General features: G+C 32.1%; 2 protein-coding genes, 12 non-coding genes and 1 pseudogene across 16 annotated transcripts; all 15 read right to left on the reverse strand.

Annotated features, from left to right (window-relative positions):
- Positions 1-4,482: 4,482 nt before the first annotated feature.
- On the reverse strand, positions 4,483-9,643 carry LOC111309267 (Tetratricopeptide repeat (TPR)-like superfamily protein). 2 transcript variants are annotated; one of them, XM_022908283.2, is made up of 2 exons: positions 5,768-9,643; positions 4,483-5,175 (listed from the first exon to the last, which is right to left on the reverse strand). In XM_022908283.2, exon 1 carries the CDS (start codon positions 7,095-7,097, stop codon positions 5,811-5,813), a length of 1,287 nt encoding a protein of 428 aa, XP_022764018.1. In that variant the 5' UTR covers positions 7,098-9,643; the 3' UTR covers positions 4,483-5,175; positions 5,768-5,810. The 2 variants fall into 2 exon arrangements, with proteins under 2 accessions (XP_022764018.1, XP_022764019.1); XM_022908284.2 differs by lacking the exon at positions 4,483-5,175 and having other exon boundaries at positions 5,450-7,866; positions 9,219-9,643.
- On the reverse strand, positions 4,484-5,450 carry LOC149519981 (uncharacterized; annotated as a pseudogene).
- On the reverse strand, positions 7,887-7,993 carry LOC149519982 (small nucleolar RNA snoR97). The gene has a single exon (XR_016335381.1). It is a non-coding gene; the product is annotated as a small nucleolar RNA snoR97 (small nucleolar RNA).
- Positions 8,072-8,189, reverse strand: LOC149519983 (small nucleolar RNA Z278). Its single transcript, XR_016335278.1, has one exon. It is a non-coding gene; the product is annotated as a small nucleolar RNA Z278 (small nucleolar RNA).
- On the reverse strand, positions 8,317-8,429 carry LOC149519984 (small nucleolar RNA Z278). Its single transcript, XR_016335281.1, has one exon. It is a non-coding gene; the product is annotated as a small nucleolar RNA Z278 (small nucleolar RNA).
- LOC149519985 (small nucleolar RNA Z223) lies at positions 8,515-8,606 on the reverse strand. The gene has a single exon (XR_016335512.1). It is a non-coding gene; the product is annotated as a small nucleolar RNA Z223 (small nucleolar RNA).
- On the reverse strand, positions 8,652-8,743 carry LOC149519986 (small nucleolar RNA U36a). Its single transcript, XR_016335362.1, has one exon. It is a non-coding gene; the product is annotated as a small nucleolar RNA U36a (small nucleolar RNA).
- On the reverse strand, positions 8,974-9,120 carry LOC149519987 (small nucleolar RNA snoR134). Its single transcript, XR_016335321.1, has one exon. It is a non-coding gene; the product is annotated as a small nucleolar RNA snoR134 (small nucleolar RNA).
- Positions 9,644-9,785: 142 nt separating the features above from the next.
- On the reverse strand, positions 9,786-13,184 carry LOC111309268 (uncharacterized). Of its 2 annotated transcripts, none has more exons than XM_022908286.2 (3): positions 13,145-13,184; positions 11,450-11,835; positions 9,786-10,597 (listed from the first exon to the last, which is right to left on the reverse strand). In XM_022908286.2, exons 2-3 carry the CDS (start codon positions 11,808-11,810, stop codon positions 9,900-9,902), a joined length of 1,059 nt encoding a protein of 352 aa, XP_022764021.2. In that variant the 5' UTR covers positions 11,811-11,835; positions 13,145-13,184; the 3' UTR covers positions 9,786-9,899. The 2 variants fall into 2 exon arrangements, with proteins under 2 accessions (XP_022764021.2, XP_022764020.2); XM_022908285.2 differs by having other exon boundaries at positions 12,901-13,184.
- On the reverse strand, positions 11,856-11,964 carry LOC149519988 (small nucleolar RNA snoR97). Its single transcript, XR_016335181.1, has one exon. It is a non-coding gene; the product is annotated as a small nucleolar RNA snoR97 (small nucleolar RNA).
- Positions 12,039-12,156, reverse strand: LOC149519989 (small nucleolar RNA Z278). The gene has a single exon (XR_016335280.1). It is a non-coding gene; the product is annotated as a small nucleolar RNA Z278 (small nucleolar RNA).
- On the reverse strand, positions 12,245-12,357 carry LOC149519990 (small nucleolar RNA Z278). Its single transcript, XR_016335283.1, has one exon. It is a non-coding gene; the product is annotated as a small nucleolar RNA Z278 (small nucleolar RNA).
- On the reverse strand, positions 12,446-12,537 carry LOC149519991 (small nucleolar RNA Z223). Its single transcript, XR_016335501.1, has one exon. It is a non-coding gene; the product is annotated as a small nucleolar RNA Z223 (small nucleolar RNA).
- On the reverse strand, positions 12,583-12,675 carry LOC149519992 (small nucleolar RNA U36a). Its single transcript, XR_016335370.1, has one exon. It is a non-coding gene; the product is annotated as a small nucleolar RNA U36a (small nucleolar RNA).
- Positions 12,902-13,048, reverse strand: LOC149519993 (small nucleolar RNA snoR134). Its single transcript, XR_016335332.1, has one exon. It is a non-coding gene; the product is annotated as a small nucleolar RNA snoR134 (small nucleolar RNA).
- Positions 13,185-13,568: the final 384 nt, after the last annotated feature.

Consider the following 13,568-nt stretch of genomic DNA (forward strand, 5'->3'; position numbering starts at 1 on the left):
ATTACTATATATTTGATTATCATGAAACATATATGTAATAATATACCAAAAAAAAAAAAAACAAACTTATAAAATCTTATATTTTATTAATTCAAAATACAAGTATAAGAAAATAAAATATAGCCAACAAATAATTTTATTTAAAATTGAGAGTAATGTTCATTTTTGAAAAATTAAAATTTTCAAGAATTGAATTTTAACCAAGTCTTTCTTTCTATATTGACAACATCATTATTTATAAGAAACACATCTTTCATCTTATTTTATAGTCTTATTTTGATTATTTTCATAGTTGAAAATGTTTGCTTAGCTCTCTAGTTATCATAGATACTAAAAAGAATTAGAATAAACTTAATCAATTTATTAATGAGATAATATATTTTTTATTTTTCAATTTCTATCAAAATAAGTCATAATTGTGATAAAAAAAAGAGATAAATTTTAATGTTTCACATCATTGTGCATATCACACTCAAAATGTTTCAATTGAAATTTTAAATTCAATTTATCTTACTCAATATAAGTTAGAATTTAAAAAGTTAAATTGGATTTTTTCAAAATTCATATGAATTATGATAATATTTTAGACAAATCAATCGATTTTAAGTATTTGTCAATAGTGATTAATAGGTAAAATAAATAGACAAGATATCAATATAATTTTGTCCTTTTAATTTAAAAAGTCTAAATTAAAAAAAGTTCCAATTTAAATTATTTAATGCAAATATACATATCCATATATGAATAAAAGGAAATTTTCAAAAATCTTGGAAAAGACTTCACCCCTTAGCCATGCTTATGATCCGTCCTTATTGACATGGTAACTTCAATAAATGAAACTAATTATTAATTTATACAAATGATCTTTACATTTATACGAAATTTAAAATTTAATCCCTTTCATATAATTTCATAAAAATCTCATCCTCATACAAATAAAAATTAATAATGTTAGTAGAATTACTAATAAAAATCTTTTTTTTTTACTTTTTTTAATAATCAAATTTTATTTTTAAAAAAAAAATCAAATCTCAAAGTTTTTTTTGAAATTTTTTATATTTTTAAAATATTAATTTATTATTCTTTAAATATTTAAATTTTTTTAATATATTTTCGAATGTTTTTAAACTTATATTTTAATTTTTAAAAACTTCTATATTTTGAATTTTTTTAATTTTTAAAAAATATTAAATGTACTTGTTTCAATATTTTAGTTTTTTAAATAAAAATCATTTTTTAGTTTTTCAAATTTCAACATTTTATTTAATCAAAATATTGAATTTTTTGTTTTTAACTTTTTAAAATTTTTATAAAATTTTTTATATATTGAATTTTGTCATCTTATTTAATCAAAATCTAAAAAATATATTAAAATTTTTGAAATATTGAAATTTTTATACTAGAAGGATTAAATTTCAAATTTCATTTGAGTATGAAGATTAAAATTTCAAATTTCATATGAGTATAAAGACCATATGTATAATTTAATAATTGATTTTATCCATCCAAGTTATCACGTTCATAGGTTAATGTCATATCAGCAAAGTTAATATCCACGTTATCAAATCAACAATCATATTAACGTTTTTAACAATAAAAATTTAACAGAGTTAGTGATTAGACTAAAACTATTAAATTAAAATAGTATGCTGCTTAAATTTGTATAAATTATAATATATGAATTAAATTTTTAATTTTTATAAAATATAAAAAAACTCTAGTAAAATTTGACTTTTTTTTTCCTAAAAGTCTAAAGATGATTGAGTTTTTAAATTAAAGGTATCTTTCATACTTTAATCGAAAAAAGAAAAAAAATACCTTCCTCATTTACTTTAATCACTTGAATGCAAAGCAAATCATGTATATGCCCAGGAGCGAGCTAGAGGGAAAAGTAAATATTTTGGTAGGGTTTGATAAGTATTGATTTCTTAAAATAATCATAATGATTTATGAACTATAATTAGATTATCAAGTTTGATAATCACTTAATGATCGTATATGAAGGTGATCTTGGATTAATAAAAGTGATTAGTTTACTGTTTTGAAAAATAATCAAATTCAAATATAAAAAGGGTGAGAAACTTTTGTCACTAAAATGAAGTGATATGTAAAATTAACAATAATCGATATTACTCATTGAATATGTCAATTAAAAACTTACTTCTAATCAAAATTAATTGCAATTATTTTATATTATAAACTTTTATATTTTTAAACTAATATTTATTGTAACAAGCTCAAAAATAATTTGTGAAGTTTTTTAAAATTTTTAACTTATATATAATAATCTTTTAGTTTTAATAGATTAGTTTTATTTTTTAATTCAATTTTTTTTTATAATTTATATTATAAAAACTAGTTTACTTATCATAAACATATTTTTTAATTTAATAATTTAATTATATTTTATTATTAAATAAATAAAATGTTACTAGTATTTTATAAATTATTATTTTTAAATAACACTAAAATCATTCACTTGTGCATAAGCATAATTATTGTGATAATTTTAAACAAAATAATATTTGATTTTTAGTAATACCAAATACAATAATCTCTAATTACTAAAAGTTAATAATTCTAAACCAAACAAAATGATTTCAAATCACAAGTAATAAAATCACTTTATTATAATGATTTTCAAAATGATAACAAATGCTATTTTTTAAAAAGTGATGCTTTTATCTATTAGCAAATGATAGTATTTCTTTTGGATAATATATTTTGCATGTGAACTAACTTGAATTTTGAATATTATAAGTTTGAAAAAGATTATATTAGATCTATCAAATTGTCTATTTAAATATATTATATTATATAATGTTGCCTTTGCTAACTAGAAAACATTTTAAGTATTTGAAATGAGTGATTGCGCCAAAAAAATGACGAATTATTATGGTAATCTTATGATATAATTATGAAAATATTCTTTATTTCGTAATTAGTTAAAATTATTATAATGTTCTTCACATTATAATTAAAGGAATGTTTTTATTATCATGATTGATCAAAATTATTATAATGTCTTTTTATCATAATTATGAAAATACTCTCCTACAAAAATTGATCAAAATAATTATAAAACTCATTTATCATAATTACAAAAATATTCTTATGATTGTTTCAAAAACGTTGACATGTATCATTTTATTTAAAAATTACTATAATATATATTTTAATTTATGTATTAATTTTTGACATAATAATATAAAATTAATCACATATTAAATTACTAAAATACTCTTATTATCATTTCATAAAAATATTACATATGAAATTTTATTTCAAAATTGCTATAATACTCTTATTAAATTACATATATTAAATTTTAACATAATATGAAATTAACTACATATTAAATTACTAATCTCATTGAAATTATTAGAATGATCTTATGATTCTATGATTAAGAGTTCATAGGTATCCTAAATAATTTTAATATCCTTTTATCATAATTATAAAAATGCTCATCTTATCATAAATCAGTTAAAATTATAACGATGGTCTTTCGACCTTAATTTGGTAAAATTATTATAATATCTTTTCTATCATACTTACAAAAATGCATTACCTATTATAATTGATCAAAATTATTATAACATCACATATCATAATTATAAAAATGCTTTTTATGATTATTTCTTAGAAAATTCACATATAGCATTTTTATTTTAAAATTATTATAATATTTTTATTGAATTACGTATTAAATTAATTATAAATATTTAGAATAATAAAAAATTGATAAATAATAATAGAAAAATAGTTCATGCTACGTTTCTAGTTTTTATAGATTTGAGTGAATTTGTTTGATTGGGCAGCAACCTTTTCTTTCTTCTCTTCGTGAGTGGCTCATTATCACCCTCACTCGCTTTGGCTTTTTGTTCCGTAGGCTTATACGCCTATATTTTCATGAAAGGTCAAGTAAAAGCGAAGATGATACTTAAATCAAGTCCATGGTCGAATTAAATGTTTTTTCTAAGTCTTTTTAATTATTAAGACATGAAGTTGAAGACATCTTAACTTTAAACTTTTAAACCCTTCAGTACTTTCAATTTTTATCGAATCATGAACTTATACGTCTTACTTTAAAATTTAAACCTTTTAATACTTTAAAAAAAAAAAAAAAAAACTTTTTAATATTTTATATTTCTATCTAATTGTGACCTTATTATGTTATTAAAATGTTCTGTTCAATATAATTTTAGCTTTCAAACCCCGCAGCTAAGCGTGAAAATTCCACTTGTACATTTATAGACATGAGCTTTTAACATTTTTATTTTTTAAGCTATTTTTGTTGGAAATACTGAAACTATATACCTTGGCAGTTAACGATCTTCCTTGTTCCCATTTGTGGTAAAATATCTGTATAATAACGGCTGTTGAGGTGTAGATCAAAGAACAAAGTAATACCGGATTAGCCGTTAGAAAACAGACAAGATCACTGTCTTTTCAAACAACGTTTGAAACAGATTCTTTGCCCTCATTCTATCATCCATGTCACATGTTGGTAACCAGCCCAATTAGCAGCGAGATGGATTTCAATTGCCAAGGTTGTGCCTAATAATGGCATTGGGAGCCAAGCCGACTCTCTATGGCTACACCATCCGTTTGCTCCTGCACTTCTGAAAGCTTCTTTGGCGAAAGATAGCTAGAGCTAGAGAAGAAGGAAGCACCAGGATCCTAACCCAAGGCTCCCAGATGGCAACAATTACAGCTACAACAGGCAGTGCTGATGTCATCCTCACACTTTTTAGTTAAGCATGAGAATCCATATTATTCCCAATAGAACAGTCCAGTAGAGTGGCATGGAAATGTAGCCAATCGGAGCAGCATAGCCAATTAGACCAGATGTTTCGAGCATCTATGGTCGACAGTTTATAGAGTTTGGAACAATAGCCTACGATTGGGAGAACTGCTGAAGCAAGCACAATGATCATAGTCAGCTATTGAACAGAAGCATATGCCACAATCCCACAGTAGGAAGCTCTAATACTGTAGATCATAGTCTATTCATCTGATTAAGGAAGTGATTGGATCTCAAATGAAATGGAAGATAAGCGCGACTGCAAGTTTCAGGAGGAATCCCACGAAATGAAGAATACACAATACAGCCTTTCTCCAACAAGAAACATCCAACAACCACCCTCCATGCACGCGGAAGGAAATCTAGGGCTGCACATTAATCAAAAAATGAAGGTGAATTAGGTAGCAATATTCTGAACTTTTGCTTACAATCCTTTGATTTAGACTAGCTTGAAATAAAATTCATATAATGTTAATTATTAGATGCTTCCTTTGAACCAAACAAGTTCAATAACTTTCTTTGCAACAAGAAAATGTTTTTCTTTCTTCAACAAATGAAGGCCATGAATTAATGGTAGTAATTACAGCCTTTAACAACATCCTAAACTCATCCTAAAGCTTACTAGGACATGTAAGACAAGCATGGCTCAAACCTCAAAGTCTTTTGTCAATTGAAAAAGGCATAATGAGTACAACATAAGCTCTCAAACTAACGCAAAATTTTCACTTTAAGTCTATACTCTTTTATTTGTGTTAAGTCTCTACCCTTTTCTACCTCCAAATAAGTATACTCAAAGACTTGAATCACGGCAGAAATGAAGGTAGCTGCACCTACACCTCTCTTGTCTACCTCCAAACTCACTACATTCCAAGTTTCAAGCCAGCATGTCAAAATCTCATAAGGGCCAAAGTAACATCAATCTATTTTCAAATTAGGCTCAATTAAAAACGATCATTTCACCTCTTATCGCATGGCATGTAAAGGAAAATCAACCAGAGTTCCTTTAGTCTTGATTCACAACCCAACTGCTACCAGGTGCTACCTTCACTCCCCTCTCCTTCATTTCCGTTCTCATCCTCTGAGCTTCCTCATATCTTCCTACACTAGCATAAATTCTAGCCAACAACACATAATTGGCTGCATTAGATGGCTCTATCTCAAACAACGCTCTCCCAGCAATCTCAGCCAACTCTACTTCTCCATAAGTTCTACAAGCACCAAGTAACGCTCCCCAAGTCTTTGCCGTTGGCTTCATAGGCATTTCATTTATAACTTTATAAGCCTCGTACAATCTCCCTGCTCTACTCAATGCGTCAACTAAACATGAATAATGATCAGCACTGGCTTCAATTTTATAGTCCTTACGCATTCTATCAAAAAAATCTGATGCCTCATCAGCTAGTCCAGCATGGCTACAGGCCTTTAATACCCCAAGAAAAGTAATGTCATCAGGCCACACTTTTGCTGACTCCATTTGTTGAAAAACTTCCAATGCAGCCCTTGCCTCACCATGTAAAGCGTAAGCTGATATCAAACTACTCCAAGCAACTACATCTCTTTCTTTCATACATTGGAACGCATTTCGCGCATTAACAAGACTTCCACATCGCCCGTATGCTTCCACTAAACCACTCGTCAACTGCGGGTGAGGTTCTATGTTACTCCTAAACGCGTAGCCATGAATTTCTTTAATCAAACTCAATGCAGCTACGCCAACGCAAGCAGGTAACAAAGCAAGAAGTGTAATCAAATTGGGCCTCAAGCCTACTTTCTGCATTCTTCTATAAAATCCAATGGCCTTAAAAGGTCCATCTTCCAAAGCACTCAATCCCGATATGATGACATTAAACGTGGACTCGTTGGGCCCAACATCCATAGACTGAAACAAATCCAACGCTGCATCCATGCGCCCGGAGCGCGTGTAGAGAGAAATCATAGAATTCCAAGAAACGACATTTGGTTGAGGGATTTCGTCGAACAATTTGCGTGCTGAGGAGATGGACAAGCATTTCCCGTACATGTGAATGAGAGCGCAAGCGATAAATGGGTTGGAGAGGAGAGATGACTTGATGCCATGAGCGTGAATTGAGGAGCCCAGTTGAGGGCGGTGGATGGCAGTACAGGATTTGAGAAGGAGAGGGAAGACGAAAGGGTCGAGAGTGAGAGCAGGCGAGGTTTGCATGCGGTGGAAGAGAGAAAGGGCGTCGACATGGCAGCCTTGGTTCACGTAAGAGGTTAATTGTTTTGTTAAAGACAGTAAACGCAGGTGGTTTGAAGAGTAGGAACTCATGCTTCAGTGAGTGGAATGTGAATGTAACAGATTTGTTCTTTATAAAATTGAAAAAAACCCGAAGCAATGGGTGTAGGCAGATCCCATTTCCCACCAAATATTAGCCTTTTGTTCCTTGTGGACGCTCAGATAGTTCCCAAAGGCTTGAGATCCACCTGGGAAATTAGGAACCCTCTCTCCGATCCTTCAGCTGCTGTTCCCAACCAACATGAACATCTTCAAAGATTGAACTTGATATTCTGTCCGCTAAAAATAGGCGCAAGGCAAGGAAGTGATGTTATACGCGGTAGCAGATGAATAAAAACCAACTGCAATTAAACCATGATAGAGTGAAACAAGATTTTGTTAGTCTCCAAACGAGGTGTTTGAAGAAGTCGCTGAAGATGTTAGACCTCGTTTTTTTGTTTTGAAAACTCGTATGCTAATTACTAAGAACAATTAATTGTTTTTTCTTGGAGCACTTTTTCAGTTTTTTGAAATAAAAACTTCCAATTACAAGATTTTGTCCAAAAATCATGAATGTAGCTGTTAAACCCAACATGGACATTTAAACAGTTAATCTCGGTTTCATCTGAAACTAGCCCAGTCGGTTAGTCAATCCAGGTATAAAGTTAAAGAAATCAACACAAATCTGATGAAACAAAGGAAACTTGCATTTCATTGCTACATTGTTTGAATACAACTTCCTCTCGGAAATACATATCATCAAATCTTACAATCTTTGTCAATAGACTACAATATACCCAATTTGAAGTACAACAAGCCATACCTGCAAAATTTACAAAAGAAAGATTTAGTGCTGTTATTTAACTCCAATCTCGTAAAAAATGCATGAGAAGCTGATGACAACACAAAACTATTTGAGTTTTTCAGACTCTAAACCAAAATTAGTAAAAGATTTAGAGTATAGTTGAACTCAATTTAATACTATATAAATCACACCAACTAGCCAAGTATTTCTTAAACAAGATATGGCCTCAGTCGAATCCATTAATATCAAGGAATTGCAGCTTATACCAAGCAGGTTCTCCCTGTTAAACAGGGTCTTGACTCCACTGCACCTCATCTAAAGTGGATTAAATCATCATTGGCACACAAAAATTATATATATATATATAGAGAGAGAGAGAGACACACACACACACACAAACACTGTAAATACAACACACTTCAAGTTAATAGAAAAGAAAACACTTTTCATAAAAAGATCTAAAATAAAGTCTCAGTAAAATCCAGTAATTTCATGAATGATGTAGCTCCCCAAGTAGGTTCTCCCTGAAAACAGGGCTTGAGGAAATCTACATCTCATTCGACGGATAAATCATCATAGACTACTTTTATTAAGTTAGGTTTTATGCAGTTTTCCAAATTTAGTTTTAAAAAGAAAAGAAATTAGTTAAAGTTTGTTTGTAAATGAGAGAGGCTCAGAAAATAAAACAGCTTATCAATCAAGAATTTTCTGAAGCAGAACTGGCATTAAAAGCTGTATACTAATCCTCATAGCCAACTACATAATTAAATCCAAAAAATAAAGAATTTTCCTATGAAGAAAGTTGGCTCATATCAAGATATTCAACCATTTTATCGTTTATATGCTTCATGGATTACTCTCAGAAGCGCGGATAAAATAAACGTAATCACCGCCAACACTTTTTGCACAAAAATAAAAAATAAAGAATATACAGAAACTATGGCGGATGTTTTTAGAGGCGAAATCATGAAAAGAAATGCCCCTACATTTAACACCGCCAGATCAAGGAAACGCGTCGATGACTAGCCTAGTTTCCAATAAATTAGAATTAGTTTTTTGAAAACAAGCTAAAGGTGTAGAGAGGCAAAAACCAAAAGAAATAACAACTGAGAAACTGAAAAGATGGAGTATAGCCGCCGATTTGACACAGAAGAGCCAGTAGAAAATAAAGGGCTATTCCGCAACACGTAAAACGGCATGGGTTTAGCACCAACATTGGGGCTTTGTTCTTCAAAGGTAGAGATTCAGATAAGCCCGGGAGAGTTCGTGCAGAGATGAAGCTTTGCAAACAAAGACTCAACTGTTTATGACTTACCATAACAATTACTCCTATACAACAACAGATAAACGAGGAAGCTGAGGACATATACCTTTGGGGCTGGAGGTTCTATGATGAGACAGTGAAGAGGGGAGGCGATCTTGAATCGTTTATATAGAGCTCCTTTTAAACCTAGATACAATTTTTCCTTCGCCGAAAGATACAAAGTTGAAACCCTAGTTTGGATAATTGGTTTGGGCTCCAATCTGACTGGGTCAAGTTAGGCTATGTTTTTGTTCTTCAATGGTCTAAACTTTTAGACCCACAACTTCTTCTACTTTGTACCTTCAGCCCAGCTAGAAGTCATCTCGGTTTTGCTATTAAGCTATTGCCGATTCGTTGTCTACATTTCATTTTTACTTTTCACTACTTTCATTTCTCCCCGTACTTTTTCTTCTTGTCGGGAACCTTTTTCTCCCTACACCACCACTAACAGGCAGGGGCGGAATCTTTCCCACTTGAATCATTAAATACCGCCTCACGGTTTCCTATGATATTCTTGTCATTATCAAATTGGAGGAATGATGCCATTGCTGATACTGTATAGTCCTATTTTGTCATAACACACAGCAAAACAGAAACAGGGGGAAATAAGGTACTCTACCCAAAATCATGAAAATAAGTTAAACAGGCTACAAATTTATTTCCCAAAATATACATGATACTACATTGGCCATTAGAAAACAGACAAAAGAACATTGTCGTAACAAACAGTGTGAAAAAGACTTTGCTCTCATACTATCATCCATGTCAAATGCCGATAACCAGCCCACTTAGCAGCAAGATGGATTCCAATGGTCAAGGCAGCACCTAATAATGGCATTGGGAGCCGCTTCTTTATGGCTACACCTTCTGTTTGCTCTTTTACTTCTGAAAGCCTCTTTGAATGGTGAAAGATAGCTATAGCTAGATAAGAAGTTATCACCAGCATCCTAACCCAAGGCTCCCCAATGGCAGCCATTACAGCTGCAACAGGTAGTGCTGATGTAACATCATCACGCTTTTTAATTATGCGTGAGAAACCATATAACCCCAATAGAAGAGTCCAGTAGAGTGGCTCGGAAATGTAGCCAGTCACAGCTGCATAGCCAATTAGACCAGATATTGTGAGCATATATGGTTGACAGCTCATGGAGTTTGGAACAGTAGCCTCAGCAATGGCAAGAACTGCTGATGCAAGCACAACGATCACTGTCAGTTCACGAACAGGGGCATATGCCACAATCCCAGAGTAGAAAGCTCTAATACTGTAGATCACTGTCTCTATACATCTGATCATAGAAGTGATTGGATCTCCTATGAAATGGAAAATAAGGGCAAGTGCGAGTTTCAAGAGGTATCCCACAAAACGAACAACACCAAAAGCAGCCTTTCTCCAATTAGAAAGCTCCAACAAAACTGCCCTCCATGCATAGAGAAGGAATGCCAGTGCTACACATAGTTCAAAGAAAGTTGAATTAGTTAGTTAGCATTATTCTAAACTTTTGCTTATAATCCTTAGGTTAGACTTGAAAAAAACTTAAGTATTAGTAGCCTTCTTTGAACGAAACCAACCCCCCACCCCCCAAAAAGAAAAAAAAAAAAAAAGAAAAAGGAAGAATGAAAAATGATCACTTCTTCACTCCTAAAGAGTCCATTAGAGATGAAACTATCAATTATCAGCCATTTCCTCATTAATTCTCTTCACAACAAAAACATGTTTTCCTTTCTTCAAAAATGACGCAATGGTCACCCAATGGTAGTAATTACATCAGCCTTTAAAAACATCCTAAAGCTTGTTAGGATAGAATACAATCATCTCATTCCCATTAATATGGTAGCTAACAGAGTTATCAGCCAATATTTTGTTCACTACAAATGTAAGATATGCATGGCTTACAAGTCTTCTTTCAATTGAAAATCTGTTCCAGTTCTTCCTCTAACTTTCTATGAATATATCAGTCCTTATTGTCTATTCAAGACACACAAAATGTTGAGTTCCATAGCTGAAACTTTACAAGGAAACAACAGGCGATGACAAACACCATAAATTTCCTCTTAAGAATAGATAATAATATAATCTAAGCAGGCATTTGGCCAAAAAAACACACTAAAAAAGCACCGTTAGCTTCTTTGGAAAAATCATGATGTAACAAGAACCCAATACTGATATAAATAGATCGTTATATACTTATGTTTTCCAATAATGGTTTTCATGGGATTTTCACTAATTACATTGTTAACAGAGATATAAATTGTGAAATGTCCAATATTAAACTCAGTAGGGCAGTTGAAGAAGCTCACCAACAAATAAAGGCCACCTATGAGGAGGCTCAGGAACTTCTTTGGTCAAGTATCTGAACCTCTCAGGCATTGTACCCTCTCCTGTTGCCAATCTGTCTGCTTCATCAGCGCCGCCATCTTCTACTCCATTTCCAGCATTAACACAAAACTCGGATTTTCCCTTGCGAGAAAGCCCCAAACGTTTCCCGGAAAGAGTAGGAAACTTGAGAGCCGGCTTGGGGTTGAAAGCTTGGACTTTTGAGGGAAATGAAAGAGGGATTTGGTGACGGGATAGGACAGTGTGACGAGAAATTGAAGTAGTTTTGAGAGGAAAGAGAGAAGGGTTGAGTGAGAAATTAGAAGCAATCGTGGGGATTATCATTGAAACCGAAGAATCCAGGCAATTCCTGCAAAATTTACAAAAGAAAATTTTAGTGCTGTTATTTAACTCCAATCTCGTAAAAAAATGCATGAGAAGAAGCTGATGACAACACAAAACTATTTGAGTTTTTCAGACTCTAAACCAAAATTAGTAAAAGATTTAGAGTATAATTGAACTCAATTTAAAACTAAATAACCGACTAGCCAAGTATTTCGTAAACAAGATACGGCCTCAGTCGAATCCATTAATATCATTGAATTGCAGCTTTTACCAAGCAGGTTCTCCCTGTTAAACAGTGTCTTGACTCCACTGCACCTCATCTAAAGTGGATTAAGTTATCATTGGCACACAAAAGCTATACACACACACACTGTAAATACAACACTTCAAGTAATAGAAAAGAAAACACTTTTCATAAAAAGATCTAAAATAAAGTCTCAGTAAAATCCAGTAATTTCATGAATAATGTAGCTTCCCAAGTAGGTTCTCCCTGAAAACAGGGCTTGAGGAAATCTAGATCTCATACAACGGATAAATCATCATAGACTACTTTAATTAAGTTAGGTATTAAGCAATTTTCCAAATTTATTTTTAAAAAGAAAAAAAAAAACTAGTTAAAGTTTGTTTGAAAATGAGAGAAGCTCAGAAAATAAAACAGCTTATCAATCAAGAATTTTCTGAAGCAGAACTGGCATTAAAAGCTGTATAATAATCCTCATAGCCAATTACATAATTAAATCCAAAAAATAAAGAATTTTCCTATAAAGAAAGTTGGCTCATATCAAGAAATTCAACCATTTTATCGTTTTATATGCTTCATGGATTGCTCTCAGAAGCGCGGATAAAATAAACGTAATCACTGCTAACACTTTTTGCACAAATATAATAAAGGCAATACAGAAACTATGGCGGATGTTTTTAGAGGCGAAATCATGAAAAGAAATGCCGCCACATTTAACACCGCCAGATCAAGTATACGCGTCGATGACTAGCCTAGTTTCCAATGATTTAGTATTAGTTTTTTGAAAACAAGCTAAAGGTGTAGAGAGGCAAAATCCAAAAGAAATAACAACTGAGAAACTGAAAAGACCGAGTATAGCCGCCGATTTGAGACCAAAAAGCAAGTAGAAAAGAAAGGGCTATTCCGCAACACGTAAAACGGCATGGGTTTAGCGCCAACATTGGGGCTTTGCTCTTCAAAGGTAGAGATTCAGATAAGCCAGGGAGAGTTCGTCCAGAGATGAAGCTTTGCATACAAAGAATCGACTGTTTATGACTTACTATAAGAATTACTCCTGTACAACAATAGATAAACAAGGAAGCTGAGGATATACCTCTGGGGCTGGAGGTTCTAAGACGGTGAAGAGGAGAGGCGATCTTGAATCGTTTACATGGAGCTCCTTTTAAACCTAGATACGATTTTTCATTCGCCGAAAGACGCAAAGTTGAAACCCTAATTTGGATACTTGGTTTGGGCTCCGATCTGAGTGGGTCAAGTTAGGCTATGTTTTTGTTCTTCAATGGTCTAAACTTTTTGACCCACAACTTCTTCTATTTTGGACCTTCAGCCCAGCTAGAAATCATCTTGGTTAGCTATTGACCTATTGCTGATTTGTTGTCTACATTTCATTTTTATATTTTTACTACTTTTATTTCTCCCCATACTTTTTCTTCTTGTCGGGAACCATTTTCTTCCTACACCATCACTAACAGGCAGGGGCGAAATCCTTCCCACTTGAATCATTAATACCGTCTCAT

This window comes from Durio zibethinus, chromosome 2 (genome assembly GCF_047325235.1).
Source record: "Durio zibethinus cultivar Kanyao isolate XHJ-2024 chromosome 2, ASM4732523v1, whole genome shotgun sequence".
Classification (NCBI taxonomy): Eukaryota; Viridiplantae; Streptophyta; class Magnoliopsida; order Malvales; family Malvaceae; genus Durio; species Durio zibethinus.